The 17,269-nt window shown below is 43.4% G+C and overlaps 2 protein-coding genes across 4 annotated transcripts in view; both read right to left on the bottom strand.

The window, feature by feature from the left end:
* The window catches only part of RBM14 (RNA binding motif protein 14), a 79,449-nt gene that overhangs the window by 41,258 nt on the left and 20,922 nt on the right, over positions 1 to 17,269 (bottom strand). The window lies entirely within an intron of this gene.
* The window catches only part of RBM4 (RNA binding motif protein 4), a 32,166-nt gene that overhangs the window by 11,430 nt on the left and 3,467 nt on the right, over positions 1 to 17,269 (bottom strand). The window contains exons 3-4 of one of the 3 annotated variants that reach the window (XM_076001655.1): positions 14,492 to 15,185; positions 8,643 to 12,634 (exon numbers count right to left, since the gene is read on the bottom strand). The exons of 1 other annotated variant lie outside the window; for it this stretch is intronic. In XM_076001655.1, coding sequence (XP_075857770.1) covers positions 14,500 to 15,185 — 686 coding nt within the window. In that variant the 3' untranslated portion in view covers positions 8,643 to 12,634; positions 14,492 to 14,499. Of the gene's footprint in view, positions 1 to 8,642; positions 12,635 to 14,491; positions 15,186 to 17,269 lie in introns of those variants that run through there. One more of the 3 variants, XM_012757504.3, reaches the window with a different exon arrangement.

Here is a 17,269-nt window from a genome sequence, read left to right as displayed (position 1 = left end):
ACAAAGAATTCTGCCCAAGATCAGTTTAGCCGGGTGTGTGGCTGATACTCGAGCACTCCTCACAAGCCCTTCCCAGGGTGGCCAGGCCAGCTGACCCCCCTTGCGCACCAGCCTCGGATTCTGGCCGCAGTCCCCCTTGCTTCCCCACTGATGACCTGGAAGTGCACCCAGCCCTTTGGGGAGGCTAGAATCCAGGATGTGCCTGGCCTAGGAGCTACCCACCATGAAGCTCACTTGGCCGCGGGCCCTGGGCCCACCTAGCTCTAGAGAGGAATGCCAGAACTCAAATCCAAGCCCTTTCTATGGCCTCAGGCATGTTACTTAACATCTCTGAGCCAGATTCCTCAAGTGTCAGTTGAGAATTATATACCTTCCTCTCAAGAGTTATTCAGAGGAATAAATGTAAAGCATTCAATAAATGTGGCTATTACTATTACAAATGAACTGTGCTAGGCCTTGGAGGAGGCAGTAACCTCTCAAACACACAAATACATCCAACATCCATGAGGACAAACTATCAAGAAGGTGCTCCCTGTAGGGTGACAGAGGGGCTGGCAGGCCTGTGTGGGACTCAAGTGAGAGCTGAGGCAGCAGAACTGTCAGTGGTCCCCCCTTCTGCCTGGCTCATGCCCAGTAGTGGGTATTCCAGACAACCACTCCAGCTCTGTGCTAGGGATCACCAAATCTCAAAGCTAAAGGGCTATCCTAGGTTGTCAGACATTTCTACCATCTCTGCCTTTCTAGATTGCTAAACTCTTATGGGCTAGGGACAATTCCAGCCCTAACAGTGGCCATTCATGAATCCTTTGGTCCTATTCCAGGGTCTGGCCCTGTGCTGGCACTCAGTTTTGTGAATGACTGGTGACTGCTAAAGCAATGAATGGCTGGGGGGGGCGGAGGTGGGCAGAGAGTAGGATATTCTCAAGGGGAGCCCATCATTCAAATGGTATTAAATAGCTTACATATACACATTTATCATTAAATGCCCATTGTGTGTTTCAGGCATTGTTTCCAGACACTGGGGTATAATGATGAGGCAGGTAATTTCTTATCCCCCTTACAATTTTGTGAGGAAAATATTCAATAAATGAGTAAGCAAAGGAATTGTGATAAGTACCACAAAATACACAAACTGAGTACAATGGTAGGGAATAATGAGATAATTGAGGAGGCATCTGCTTAGCTAGAGGTGGTCTGGGAGGGTGTTCTGATGCTTGATCCTGAAGCTACAATCTGAAGGATAAGAAGTTAGCCCTAAAGTAGTCAAGGGGAAGATTCCTTCTAGGTAAAAAAAAGAGGTCCTAAGGCAGCAAAGAGTTTGATGTATAAGGAGGGCCAGTGTGGTTAGAAAAAGCTTGTGTGTGGGAGGGGCAAAGGGCTAGGATGATGGAGTCTGGGATAGAGGCCAGACATTCCAAGGCAATTCCAGGGTAAAAGACTGTGCAATTAGCTGGGCGCCGTGGCTCATGCCTATAAATCCTACCACTCTGGGAGGCTGAGGTGGGAGAATTGCTTGAGGTCAGAAGTTGGAGACCAGCCTGACTGAGCAAGAGTAAGACCCTGTCTCCATTAAAAATAGAAAAAAATTAGACAGGTAAGGTGATACACAGCTGTAGCCCCAGCTACTGGGAAGGCTGAGGCAGGAGGCTGATTGCTTGAGCCCAGGAGTTTGAGGTTGCTGTGAGCTAGGCTGATGCCATGGCACTCTTAGCTGGGCAACAGAGTGAGACTCTCAAAAAGAAAGAAAAAAAAGAAAAGAAAAAGAAGATTGTGCATTTTACTTTAAATACAATGGTAAGCTGCTGAAAGGTTCTAAGTAGCTGATGACCATCTGATTTATATTTGACAAAAATCATTCTGGCTACTGATGGAGATTACACTGAGGAAAGACACCAGGGGAAAGGAAAGAAGGAAAAGAAAGACCCAAGGAAGGCCACTTTAGTAGTCCTGGTGGGAGAGGACAGTATGATCTGAACGGTACTTTGTGGCAAAGACAGAAGCAGCAAAATTTGATATAAAATGTGCTAAAGAACAGCTGAAGGGGAAAAAAGAGATAAGAACCAAGGATGACACCAAGAGCCTGGCTGGAGCAGAGAAGTGGGTGGGGATGATGGGAGGAGAAAGGATTTTGGAGTGGGGGCCTCAGCACAACTCTTGATGGCACACAAAGGCAAGGGAATTGAAAATGCCTCAAGTTTCAATCTTGGTACTGCTGACATTTGAACTGGGTAATTCTTTGTGCAGGTGGCATCCTGTGCATTGGAGGATGTTCAGAAGCATCCCTGCCAGTACTAAATGCCAGTAGCACACCCCGGTTGTGACTATTAAAAATGACTTCATTTGCAAAAACACAGTGGTGACTGAAGGAAAAATAAATTTAAAAAATAACTCAGACATTGCCAGATGTCACAGTGAGGGTTTGGTATTGGAAAAAGGAAGTCACTAGCAGTTGAGAACTGCTGACCTAGAGGGAGAATGAAGAGGGCCAGGGGAGCAGAGTGGAACTCCAGCCTCAGCATCTGGCTTAGGTCGTAGGGAGGTGGCTTTGGGGTGGGGAGGAGGATTCAAGTGAACAAATAAATTATCTGGTTCAAATGTTCTAAGATAGTAGGTACTCAGGAAAGAAAAAGGAATGGGTGATTTCAGGTGAAAACTGCAGAGCTCTAGTTTCCAGCACATGAAAAAAACGCAACCAATGTGTAACAGCAACATCAAGAGATCTTTCCCCCATTCACCTGTTATATCAAGTTTTCCTCTTCTCTTCTGATCCATTCCTCTCAACAACCAGTAACATTTACTGAGGATCACTATCCTCGAATAGAAACCCCTTCTGCCTGGAGAGAACTGGGGGTTATCTAAGTTAGAGGAAACTCTGGGGGCAGATTCAAGTATGGAGCTTCTATGGCCTCTAGGCCAGACACACACATTGATGGAGGACGAAGTCTGGGATCAGGCTGGAGGTGAACACTTGGAAATCTTCGGATCTAAAAGGCACATAAGGCCGGGCGCGGTGGCTCACGCCTGTAATCCTAGCTCTCTGGGAGGCCGAGGCGGGCGGATTGCTCAAGGTCAGGAGTTCAAAACCAGCCTGAGCAAGAGCGAGACCCCGTCTCTACTATAAATAGAAAGAAATTAATTGGCCAACTGATATATATATATATATAAAATTAGCCGGGCATGGTGGCGCATGCCTGTAGTCCCAGTTACTCGGGAGGCTGAGGCAATAGGATCGCTTGAGCCCATAAGTTTGAGGTTGCTGTGAGCTAGGCTGACGCCACGGCACTCACTCTAGCCTGGGCAACAAAGCGAGACTCTGTCTCAAAAAATAAATAAATAAATAAAAAATAAAAGGCACATAAAGCCAACAGGAATTGATGGTACCACCTACATGGAGAACATAGAAAAAAGCAAAGACAGAGCCCTAGCAATGCCTTATTTTCACTACCCTGAAAGCTGCTTGTTGCATTTCTTTTCACCTTGAAAACCCAAATTTGATTTAGGAAAGAAAAAAAAAAAGACTTCCTGATGAACTCAGTGTGGGTGTGAACCCCAAGTTTTTGGCAGAATAACTGAAGGATGGCGTTGCTAACAACTGAGAAGGAAAGGGTACAAGAGAAGTATATGGTGGGGAGAAGATGAGAAGTTCAGCTTATACAAGTTGGATTTGAAATATCAGATACCCAAATAGAAAGAAACAACAACAAAAATCAAAAACAGGCCGGGCGCTGTGGCTCACGCCTGTAATCCTAGCTCTTGGGAGGCCGAGGCGGGCGGATTGCTCAAGGTCAGGAGTTCAAAACCAGCCTGAGCAAGAGCGAGACCCCGTCTCTACTATAAATAGAAAGAAATTAATTGGCCAACTGATATATATATATAAAATTAGCCGGGCATGGTGGCACATGCCTGTAGTCCCAGCTACTCGGGAGGCTGAGGCAGAAGGATCACTCAAGCCCAGGAGTTTGAGGTTGCTGTGAGCTAGGCTGACGCCACGGCACTCACTCTAGCCTGGACAACAAAGCGAGACTCTGTCTCAAAAAAAAAAAAAAAAAAAAAAAAAATCAAAAACAAAAAGAAAAGAAATATCAGATACCCAAGCAAAAAATGTCAAAGTAGGACATGAGTCTGAAGTTTGGGAGAGAGATCTGAGCTGGAGCTATAAATTGGGAATTTCTGTATATAGATGGCATTTGAATCCACTGGATCATCAAGAGAGTGCAGGAAAAATGAAAACAAAAAAATGACAATGACAAGAGATTGCAAAGGAAGGAAAATCAAGAGCATTGTGTCCTGGAAGTCAAAGGAATTAATTGTTTCAAGGAACAGAGAGTAATCAACTATGTCAAAATGTTAATACCAAAGATATAAGTAGGTTAATTATGAAGATGAAGAACTGACAAAGGGCTGAGGGGATTAACCACAAAGTGGCACAAGGACTTCTGGGTTGACAAAAATGTTCTATATTTTGATTGCAGTGATGGTTATAAGATTGTCATTTGCCAAAAGTACATTTGTCAAAATGTATCAAATTGTACTCAAAATTGATATACTTTATTGTAGGAAAAGAATACCTCAGTGAAAGGTGGCCTTACTAACAACCTATCTAACAGAGGAAAAATAAACTCACAGCACATAATTGCCCCTCTGAAAAAAAAAAAAAACAACACAACTACCCTCTTTGTTTAGTTTAATTAAAAAACCTGTGGCCTGGTTGGGCACAGTGACTCATGCCTATAATCCTAGCACCCTGGGAGGCCGAGGCAGAGGACTGCTTGAGCTCAGGAGTTCAAGACTAGCCTGAGCAAGAGCGAGACCCTGTCTCTACTAAAAAGAAAACAAAAACAAAAACCCAGCCAGGTGTTGCTGCGCATGCCTATAGTCCCAGCTACCCAAGAGGCTGAGGCAGAAGGATCACTTGAGCCCAGGAGCTGGAAGCTGCAGTGAGCTACAATGACGCCACTGCACTCTACCCAGTGGGACAGAGTGAGACTGTTTCAACCAAATCAAACAAGGCAACTAACACCCTCCTCACAAGCCCCCACTCCTTTTAAAACAAAAAACAAATACCTGTTGCCTAACTTGTTATCTTTAAGAGTTGTTTCTCTGCCTTGAAGAGCCCTAAGTGGACAGTAGGGATATGAACTCCCTGCTCCAGCTCTGAGCCTCGATTCTTGCCAGAAAAAAAAAACAAAACAGATTTCAAGTGCTCAGATAACTCAGCCTCACAGAGAAAGAAAAAAATAAAATAAAGAGCACCTGTAACTGCTTCACTTCTGTTATCAGCCTGCTGAAGCAGAGAGAAAACAAAAGCCATTTTTACCCTTTAAAACTCTGAGCAACTTTCCTCAGCTGCCTGGTACTACCCTCTCTACCTTTTCATCAGTGTCATGGCCACACTATTTCACTTTTTCTTCATTTCTTGAGAAAGTAAAACGAAGTTTCTTTCTTAAAACTGTTCTACTCCTGGTGTAAGAATTCTTTCTCTAACCTGTCATGAACACCTAGTAAGTTTCCACCCTAACATTTAATGGCCTGCATGGGGAAGTCAAGCCACAGGTAAACTGAGTCACTTTTCTGCCTCCGTATGAGGAGCTCACTTTTCTGCTTTTGTCTCTAGACTGCTTACTCCTCTGTTACACAGCTCCCAGGACTTCATTCTCAGTGCCCTCATTCGGAATTTGTTAAGTCTCTTGGGCTCTGGGAATGGTAATATGCATGAGATGGAGTGGCAGCTTTCTGGTTTGGTCAGACAGGAAAACCCAGCGTTTGGTCTACCACTCCGGGAAGGTGTCAGGACACTTCCTAATCACTCCTGGGGGTAGAGGTAGGGGAGGGTGGTGTCTTGGAGGGCTTTATGCCTCCTGCCCCCATCAGTCTTCACTCAGAGTTGGGGACACCTGGCTTTGGGGGAAGCTTACAAGGTCCAGGTCTGAGTCAGAACTCGGGGACACCCATTTTCTGGCCAGATCTCCAGGTCACAGTCTGACTCAGACCTTAGGTACTCTTGGTATCTGGTCAGAATTTCATTCAACATGACCATCCCTAAAAAGTCCATTTCTTTTTCTGATTTGCCATCAGAGGCAAGGTTGCATTAAATGAAATTTGGCCCGAGAATGGATCTCTTAATCATAATACCACAACTCAAACTTCTTTTGCTGTTAGCATGGCAAGGGGGTCTAAAGTCCTCTATGTTCAGGCTTCCCTTAAACTTGCTAGACTTTCTGATCTTTACTCTGCCTGCCACGTTACTTCTTACTCCTACAGCTCTCTCACTGTCTTCACTTTCCCCTGCTCCCCTACTTCCTCCTTACCACTTTTTCAGGCTGCACTCACTCAGGCGAGTTATTCCAAACTCCCTCCCTGTCTGTACACCGACTCTCTCTCCAGGAGGCTGCTGGGTCAGAAGACATCATAAATTACTCAGAGCCAGGATAATCCAACCCTTTTTCCTTTCACTTGACTGTCTGAAGCCTTTCACCTTTCCTACGTAGATCCTGACACAAGGGAGGGACAATCTATCTTGGCAATATACTTCATCTCCCAGTTGGCCCCTGATATTGGGTGTAAACTCCAAAAACTTGAAAAGTGGCCTCAGACTCCATAAGCAGAGCTTTTAGACTTGGCCTTCAAGGTCTTTAATAAGTAAGACGAGATGAGAAAGAAAAAAGATACTAGAAACGGGTTTCAAAAGAGAAGGAAGCTTTTCAAATGGTGGCTACAACAATGAGAAAAGTTTTCAGAGACAGTTACCCTGGAGGCTCAGACAAGACACCAGGACCACACTTTTCTCCCAGAACTAAGCCCTGCCTCCACTACAATTCTGGGTCACTGGAGTAATCAGTGCCCCAAGAAGTGGGCTCCACTGGGATTGTGCCCTAACAGTATGAAGGAAGGGCACTGAAAGAGCAAGTGCCCACTTCCTAAAACGGGAGATCACACTCGTATTCGGGACTTGGTGGACCTCCCTGAACCAGCATCCCCCACACCTACAGACCCTCTAGGATTACTTCAGTTCTGACCCTACCCTGGCTTTGGAACAAACTCAACTTTGTCATACCGAGATGGCTGAGCCTTGGGTACTCATCTGTGTCCCAGGTAAGCAAACTGATTTTTTACATTAACACAGGAGCCACTTTCTCCGCTCTTCCTGACTTTTTGGGACCTCTATTTCCCTCTCCTATCTCCATTGTCAGAGTGAAAAGTAAAATGCAAACCCCTATGTATTCCACAGCCCCTCTGCTCCTAGGAAATCAAGTCTTTGTTCATTCCTTTTAGTACTTCCCCATTGCTCCACCATCTACTGGTAAAGACCTTAAGGTTAAGATAAACACCCAACTCCCTTAACACCACAGGCTTCCTTGCTCAGGTTCTTGAAAAAGATTTAACATTTTTACTAACTCTAAGTGTATGTGTGTACACACTGGAAATCCTGTCTCTGCCGTTTGGTCTTTTATGCCATTTGCACCCAGAACAGATTGTTTGCATTTTTAGTTGGTTTGAGGTAACCTGAAAACTTCTGTAATGTATTGTTCCCAGTCTTGTGTTTGAAATCTCAGCCTAAGTAACTGGAACTACAGGTTTGCACAGCCACTTCCATCACCATACCTGCTTTGTATCTCAAGGGTGCCACTTACCTGGCATGAAGTGATACAAGTCCCTACTCCTGTCAGATTTGTATCTGGCAAGAGGCTAGAAGGTTCACTCATATTAAGCCATCATCAAATGGCTTAAGATAGGAGAACTGTTAGCATGACAAAACATTTTATTAAAACAATGCAAGGAGTTCGAGACCAGTCTGGGCAAACATAGTGAGATCTCTCTACAAAAATTAAAGAAAAAAAATTAGTAAAGTGTGGTGGCTCACGCCTATAGTTCCAGCTGCTCAGGAGACTTAGGCAGAAGATCACTTGAGCCCAGGAGTTCAAAGTTGCAGTGAGCTGTGATGACGCCACTGCACTCCAGCCTGAGAGACAGAGCGAGACTCTGTCTCAAAAAAAAAAGGCAAGAACATGGCTTAACAAAGCAAATAGCACCCTAAGAGTTCACTGCCCCACCTTCCCCAGAAGCCAACTTACTGTTTTTGTCTTTTTCGTTGTTCCTTACCTTTGTTTTTGAATAAGACGCTCATATTCGCCACTTTTAAAAATTACCTCATTTCTATAAGAGTTTTGCTCATATACACATTACCTGCCTACCCATACTTTCTCATGTTAGATAATTATTACATTAATAATTCAGTGCTGCCATTATGACTAGGTTAATGGGTGAGCCCTGCTATCATCTCAATGTTTGTGCTCCCCTCAGATTCATGTTAAAATAATGCCCTTATAAATGGGAAACCCCAGAGAGACGCCTCACCCCTTTTACCATGTGAACACAAGACAGAATCTAGACACTAAATCTGCAGTTGCCTTGACTTTGGCCTTCCCAGCCTCTACAACTGTGAGAAAGAAAATTCTGTCTCCATTGTTTATGGTATTAATATTTTGTTATAACAGCTCAGATTAAAACAAGCCCAATATTATATTACAGGTTTTTGTTCTAGTTATTATTTACCTTAATTTTTTCATTTATTTTCTCTGTACTTGATGAGTAATTCAGCTCTGAACTCTAAATGAGCCAAAATTTCCCTCAACATGTCCAAATACAGTTAAGATTTTTATTTTGGAGTCATCCCTGCCTGAACTGTACTTTCTCTGCTTCAACCAAGACCACTGTTCTCCAAACCCACTGTAGAATAATAGTCCTGGGACTTCCCACCACAATCCTGGGAATTCCTTTTGTCTAAGCAGATCATGTGTAAGAACTCAAGAATATTGAGCAAACTGACTCCAATAATCTGAAACAGCACTTAATATCAGTGCAAATAATCTCACTCTCACCACTCCAGATTCTCCTAGAGTCTACTTCAGTACTGATGTAGCTCTAGGGTAAGAAGCCTGGTTTAACTAAGCATTCAACCAAGTTAACCCCAATTTTGAGAATGTCTAGAAAACTTTTAAGGCAAATGAAATTAAGGGTCTAACACCAAACAGAACTCCCAGATCACCCTTAACTCTGCCATCAGAGGTTCCTTGACCCACCCAGAACCAGACTGTGCCATGTTATCACTACGAAAGAGTATGGCCATTTCCACCCCCATCTGACTTCCAACGATACATTATTTGTACACCCAAGGCCCAGACAGGAACCAGCTTGTGGAGGCAAAGTGAGAACAGACACCATGCCCTATTTATCTTTGTGTTCTCTCACATGGTAACCTATACATAAGGTAATCAGGCAGTACCTAGTTAAGTGCAAAGCCAGCTCTCAGATGGCTACTAATTACACTTAACAAAATGAATGGTGGAATGCTATGGAAAATCAATGTATTAAAGTATTATTCCTTAAAAACTATTTTATGACTCCTAAGTGATGGTTGTATAAACCTTGTGAATTACATAGAGCGGACTGTGTGGCCTCAACTCAAGAGATATGCTTGATTAGAAGCATTCTATTTTGCCCAATATATGACTTTCGATTAGAAGCTTTAACAAAAATTTAACAAAATTTCCAAAAACTTTAATGCTGAAAATCAGTGAGTTATATTCAATCTTTTCAAGTCACTTCTTAAAAAAGAATTTTAGCATTCACCGTTTTCCTTTTGTTCCTTATAGTGTTTTCCCTTTCAACAAATCAGTAGTTTTTTTAAAAAACTAAGATAGAGCTGGGGACGGGGAGAAAAAAAACGATAGAGGCCTAGTATGAATGTAATATCAAGCCAGCTTAGATTATGAGTCATGAAAAACTGCTCTTAGGTAGTCTGTTACAGGGAGACCACTTCAAAGCAGAAAGCAAAGATGACTTCCTTTAATAGAACTAAAAAGGTAAAATTTTATCCATTTTTTTTTGGGGGGGGAGACAGGATCTCGCTTTATTGCCTAGATTTGAGTGCAATGGTGTCATCATAGCTCACTGCAACCTCAAACTCCTGGGGCTGAAGCAATCCTTCTGCCTCAACCTCCCGAGTAGCTGGGAATACAGATGTGTGCCACCACACCCAGGCAAATATGTATTTTTTTATTTGTATAGAAATAAGGTCTTACTATGTTGCTTAGGCTAGTCTCAAACTCAAGGCCTCCAATGATCCTCCTGCCTACCCCTCCCAAAAGGTTGAGGTTATAGGTGTGAGCCATGGCTCCTGGCCTCCAACTTATTTTCACCCTCCTAGCTTATTTTATTTATAATGCAAAAATATAACATGCCATGTTTAATCTACAACACATCACTTTAGAAACCCCTTCACTGACTATCCCCATCCAAGCAGAATCCTCTACTTGACATTTATGCATTCTGTCCCATACTACCCTCCAGCATATAAGTTCACGAACTATATCCCCAGGACCTAGAATACCACCTCACAGAGTATCACTCAATAAAATATTTGTTCAATGAATACTATTAGTCTCCAACTTTTGAAACTTGCTAACCTCATCCATCAGACCAACAGGTATACTGACAGAGTGGGGATCAGCAACCCCAACCCTATCTATCCTTATCTAACCCCAACGCCATCCCCAACTCCACCTGTGAACCAGTATCAGACCCCCATGGCCCGTTAGAAACTTGGGAGGTGAGTGGAAGCTTCATCTTTATTTACAGCTGCTCCCCATCCTGGCATTACTACATTACCTCCACCTCCTGTTAGATCAGCAGCGGCATTAGATTCTCACAGGAGCGCGAAGCCCACTGTAAACTGCACATGTGAGGACTCTAGGTTGAGCACTCCCTTAAGAGACTCTACTGCCTGATGATCTGAAGTGGAGCTGAAGTGGTGATGCAGGGAGGATTAAAAGAGAACACATAAAACACCTACCACAGGCCTGGTGTACAAAAAATATTCAATAAATTATTTTGTATCAATACAGAGCAGTTCCAATCTTGGCCAAACAAATCCATCAGGTATAAGCCATTAGAAGAAATACCTGAGAAATCACCCAAGACGAGCTCCTTTATCTCTTATCACAACCCACCTATCCTGAAAACATGAGTATCATACAGAAAGTGCTCACTATTTGCTGAATGAATGATTCTGAGACATGCTCTAACTAGACATAGTCCCATATACGATGAAACCAGAGCAAGGCACAGACAATAAAAACATATGGAAGGCAGGCCGGGCATGGCAGCTCACGCCTGTAATCCTAGCACTCTGGGAGGCTGAGGCGGGCGGATCACTCAAGGTCAGGATTCGAAACTAGCCTGAGCAAGAGCAAGACCCTTGTCTCTACTAAAAATAGAAAGAAATTAATGGTTAACTACAAATATAGAGAAAAAATTAGCCAGGCATGGTGGCACATGCCTGTAGCCCAGCTACTCGGGAGGCTGAAGCAGAAGGATTGCTTGAGCCCAGGAGTTTGAGGTTGCTGTGAGCAAGGCTGACGCCATGGCACTCTAGCCTGGGCAGCAGAGTGAGACTCTGTCTCAAAAAAAAAAACCAATGCCAAAATAAAAGAAAAAAAAAAAAAAACCAATATGGAAGGTAAACAATGTCAGAAACATGGGAAAGCCAGCCCCATCCTGACTGTTCCAATAAAATGAAAGCACACTGCTGGGTCCTTTCTCTATGCCTATCCTCTAAAGGCAGCAGGTATAAGTAATGAGGTACTAATGAGGCCATTTAGGTATTCTTTGGTTTTTGGCATAGCAAGACAAATTAAGACGGTGAAAGTGCCTATACTGTGTTACTGGCTTAGAGTTAGCAAACTACTCTGTTGGAGCCACACCTTCATTTTTCCAGGCGGCATGGAAAATGAAAACTGACCTTCTCTTCCCCCAAATGCCTCCTTTTCCCTAGACCTCTTTCCTGGAAGTCAGTCAAGTTTAGTATGTTGACTGGGTGACTAGAATGGTAGTCATTGATACAGGTTCTGATTGTTTCTCTAGCAGGAAAAACCTACATCTCTACACTACTAGTGTAATTGGTTTTATAACAAAGATGGAGGAGTGGGAGAAGTCTTCATTGGAATAAGGCTGCCTGCCTGGGTTCTTCTATATAATCCTTTTCCTTTGGTACCTGTAAGTCCTATCTACAACAAATAAAATAACTGCAGTGATGTTCACTCAAAGCTGAGTATTCTAAACTTTATACCATCCCCTTCTCTTGAAGGTACAAATAAAGAGCCCCAAAACAAGCCCAAGCAAGAACTCTCTCAAAGCACACATACCCTAAGTTGAAAAACCATTTATTTCACTGGAAAGAAAGTGATTCAACTCTATAGGTCTAGCCTTTGGGCCAAAAAGAGACCCAGAAGCAGTGAGACTCTCACCAAGGTCATCCCCAAATTCAAAACCCACTGGAGGCAGGAAGCAGGGAGGAGGTAGCTCAGCCCCCACCACAATTTCTGCACACAATGAGGCCTGCTGGGAGAATAGAACATGAATGGGAGGCTACAGAAGTATTGAAGGATAGGAAGAATAGGAAAATGGGCAGTAAAGGAAAGGAAGAGAAGGTCTGAACTCAGCAAGGTAAATTAAGGTCCATGGTTCCTGAGGGACTGAATGCACAGAGCCGAGAACGTCCCGGAGATGGGGTACCACGAAGGGTGTATTCTCATGCACAACCGCAGCTCGGAATTTCAGCCCACACACATCCCACCTGAAAGAGAGCACAATACAGGGGCTTTATAGCAAAGCTCAAAAGGGCTTTCCTGCTTAAAACTTCAAAGAACATCTTTACAAAGTCTGATAACTTGACACACCTTTTAAGTTTACTTGTACCCTTTCCCAGCAATAATCTCTAGAAGTTAAAAGAGTGTGAAGGCCAGAGAATAACTGGGAAAGCCAAACAATCTCAGATTAAGGCCTTTCTCTAAATTAATAGCAAATTTTATTTCATGAGAGTAGGCAAAGACAGGCAGTTGATGTTAACATTGGCAGTTTCTCAGAGAAAGTCACATGTCATAAACTGTCATTGGAGGACAGGAAAAAGGGAAAGGTTCCAATTAGCTCTCTGGGGTAAAAGGTCAACAGTATGTTTCAATCTGGGAGTTACTGCCAAGGTTCAAGTTAAAAACCATTCAAGGTCTTGGACAAAAGTAGCATCAACTGAACAAGTTCTAAGACCTGAGGACATCCAATTCTGCCTAGGGAAGAAACTAGCTTTTGAAAGACGGTACTGGAGGGCATGTGTAAGCTACATATCAAGTCACTGACTTTTCTTTTCTAGCCCAATCAGTGAATTTGCTATCCAGTGACCTGGGCAAGTCACATAACCTTCTGCTCTAACTTAAAAGATAACATCACTCACACTGTTACTACAATTAAGGATCAATGGCAATGTCTGGGACACACTGGGGGCTACTCAAACAAAGGGCATTGAGAATTACCCTTAAGTACAACAATAATCTCAAACACCTAGAGCCCAAAGCTGGCAAGTATCAGAAGAGAATATATTCAAGTAGAGCCAAATGGATCATGAGGCTCAAAATGTACTAGAGGGGGAAAAAGCCAGAGGACTCAAGGTAGAGCTGGTGGCTCAAGAGTATTAAATGCCCCTAACAGCTAGTGAGAAGATGAAGGGAGTGATCTGCTTATGGCAAAGCTCCCAATCCTGGATTTTAACATTACCAAGAGTAAAAAAATTAACAGGTGTGCATGCATACTTATATTACCATATATCTTGAGGAAGTGAAAGATAAAAACTAGCACTGTGGGAACAGTTATTTAAAAAATAAAAACTGAACAAAGTAACAGGTTGTTATAGGACAGATTCAAAGATAGAGCAATTGAGAGTGGGCACTCTATTCAGGGAATGAATCTGAGCTGGGCAGAGAAGTTGGATATTAGAGTCTATGCCCAGACTTCCATGTTCAACTTTATAAATGATACGCTTTGTACTTCTCTTTGTCCCAACTTACCATCAAGTAAGTTCTATAAAACTCAAAGGGGCTGAACTGTTCAGTAATGTCAGAAATATGCTTCAAGATTAAGATGATGCCATTTTGGTAATCTTCTTAGTAATTGGGACCTGAGCAGTGATGACCAGTTAACTACAGTTCCGGACTTTATCATTAAAGGTTACATCAGAGCTTCCACATAACACAAAGCAGAACATGAAACTTGAAGACCTTAGTAATGTCACACAACTAAGAAACTCAACAAAGGAAACTCTGAGAAACAGCACACCTGAGTCTGAATGTCTGGGTCCCAGGTAAGGTTCAATTATAGCACATAGGTGTGACTCAAGATTCATCACCACACCATTGTTTTCCAGGCACAAATGGAATTAGATTGACTCCCACTACCAGGAGCCCCGAAAAAAATAGCCATGAGGGTCAAAGACATTTACATATTTCAAAGTTAAGCAATTAGGACTTCTCCCTAAGCCTCTGAACCATGCTAGTAAATTCACCCTAACCTTGCAAAAGCAAGCAAGCAGGGCAGCCTAATTGGAGCCCTTTAGGCTCCAGGAGGGATGGCAAAACCACAACAGGGGACACCCCACCGCTCTCACCTCAAGCTTTAAAAGGCTGAGTACCGCGCCCGATCCGCATACTGCTCCCGCTCATACCGGGCCATGTCGTACAGGGAATTCCGCGCGGCTGCTGAAGCTTGGGACAACTCACTCTCATGCCCGTAACCGTAGCCCTCTCCAACAGTGGGGACTGGGGCTGTAGCGCGACGCAGGGGGCTCCGATCCCGCCCGTAATATGAAGTGGAAGCTGCAGTAACTGCAGCAGCGGCTGCTGCGGCAGCAGCAGCTGTGGCAGCAGCAGCTCCTGAGGTCGGCAACAGGTGTCTATCGTATGGATCAAGAGAGTTGGAGGTGAGGTGACTGGCCATGGCTGTGTTCTGGACTTGTGGCAGCTGGGACAGGGTCTGCTCTGCATAATTATACACGGAGGCAGCTGCAGCCGCCACTGCCTCATAGGACCGGGCAACACGGCAGCGCTTGTAGTAGGCATCGAGCGCTCCGTAAGCGTTGTTGTAATACAATGAATCCCCATAGCTCATGGTGTAAGGCGTACGCACTGCTCCGTATTGCTCATTATATTGCTCGGTCAAGTCTGCCACGCGGCCTGAACGATCTATCGGACACTCTTTGGACCAGTGCCCCTCTTTCCCGCACCGATAGCAGCCGCTCTGGTCTCCCATCCCGGGCGCAGTCCTAAGCCGGCTGGTGGACAACTGCACGTGCATTCGTTTGCCTTGAAGAAACAGACGCAAGAAGGGTTGCTATCACTCTTAGTCATAGCCCCAGCCCCTACCCCAGACACTGGTCATAGTAATGGCTTTACCTGACAATTCTAATGCAGGATTCATCTTTGCCAAAAAGACTTAAAAATAAATAAATAAATAAAGGACCCAACATAATGATTCAGTATAATGACCTGGTTCAGGCAAAGGTCAATTAGATCAGTGGTCCCAAATCTTTTTGGTACCAGGGACTGGTTTCACGGAAGACAATTTTCCAGATTGGGGGGGAGTGTGGAGTTCAGGCAATGATATGAGCGATGAGGAACAACTGTAAATATGCTCGCTCACTCTCCCCATTCATGGAAGACAATTTTTCCACGGATGGGACCAGTGCCACAGTGGAGCCTGGTCCCTAACAGACCAGTACTGGTCCGAGGCCCAGGAGTTGGGGACCCCAGGATTAGATGAAGAAATGTTTCAGCTATAACACTAGTTTAATGCTTAAGAAAGAAACTATTCTTGCTCAAAAATAAGCATCCTTTGCCAAGTAACTATGGGTAAAAATCTGCTCCAGCGGCCCAATGTCAAAAGAAACCAAAATAAGTAACAGTGCTCTAAGTCTCTGACATCTCCAACCTTCACTACCAAGACTGATTTCAATAAGCAGGAGAATATAAAGGCATTTTTCCTCCACCACCCCTCAAAAAACCCCAAAGAAAATGGAATAAAAGACTCTGAAGTTATTTATCACCATTAAAAATTTAGACTTGATTCATAGCTGAGCATAGCAGACAAGTTTCAAGGTAGATCTTTGGAAGAAACACTGATGAATTGGGGAGGTTTGGGGACACAATGTAAATTGAAGACAGTCTTCCCCCTTAATCAGGTCCTTAAAATTGCTGGGGGATTTTTTGTTTTTTATAAAGAGACAGAGTTATGCTCCATTGGCCAGGCTGGAGTGCAGTGGTGTGATCATAGCTCACTGCAGCCTTGAACTCCCCCACCCTCACCCTCACCCCCACCCCCAGGGTTCAAGCCATCCTCCTGCTTCAGCCTATAGAGTAGCTGGGACTACAGATGCATGCCACCATGCCCAGCTGAAATTGCTGACTCTGATAATCATTTTAACAAGGATTCTTTACAACCTCACAGCTAATTTTAGTGATCCCCCCCCCAAGTAAGGTCAAAGGAAAACAAGGCAGGCTGTTCTCAAAAATGCCTGCATTTATAGACTATAAAAACTGTGGTGGAAAAGGTGGGTAAGTGGAGAATATAATATTAGTCAGTGGACCAAATTGCTAACTTTGGCAGGAATATACGACTTCCCCTTAAACTAGGGATCTAAGATCCTAAGAACGAACATCTAATACTGTTTTTCCTTCAAATTACAATTTGTATTATCAAAATGAAAACCATTACTTCTGAAAACCTAACAAAAGCAGAAACTTCTTTGGAAAAGTTAAAACTAAGTTTTAAATCTCCTCACAGAAGCAATTCACACCTAAAATGATGTGCCAATTTACTGGTAAGCAAAATTCAGGAGGAATCCAAATCTAGCAAAAACTCTCCAGTGCACCTGGCTATGATGCACCCAAGCATACTGATGTCAAAGTGAATATTGAGAACAAAGGCAGAGTCAACAGATAGGTCCTCTAACATTAGAAAAAGTGGCAAATCCACATTTTTACCTGCAAAATTAAAGTTAGGTTTAGGTTCTGGAAGACTAGAAAACACAAGGAAAAGGGAATGGAAGGTCCAAAATACCAAATAAGTCCTGGTTTAAATATTACATCTGGTTAAGTTTAGGTTGCAGATTATTTAAAAAAACTGATATGCAATTAAGTACTCAAGTGTCCTAACATGATAGCCAATCTCTGGCATTTGCCCAGGGGGCCACTCTGGCACCTAACCAAACCAGAGAAAACAAGCACAACCAAGAAATCATTAGGTCATTAATAAATACCCCAATTTAAGGATTTGTCCATTCTAATGCCAGAAAAAGAAGCTAAATCTTTAAAAATGTCTAAAATGGATTTTAAGCGGGCAAACAATAAAGAAAATATACCTAACACTGAGAAAATCAAAGGAAAAAAAG

Source organism: Microcebus murinus, chromosome 4, assembly GCF_040939455.1.
Source record: "Microcebus murinus isolate Inina chromosome 4, M.murinus_Inina_mat1.0, whole genome shotgun sequence".
In the NCBI taxonomy this organism is placed as follows: domain Eukaryota; kingdom Metazoa; phylum Chordata; class Mammalia; order Primates; family Cheirogaleidae; genus Microcebus; species Microcebus murinus.
Note: the sequence above shows the minus strand (reverse complement) of the source record. Positions and strands in the feature narration are given on the sequence as shown.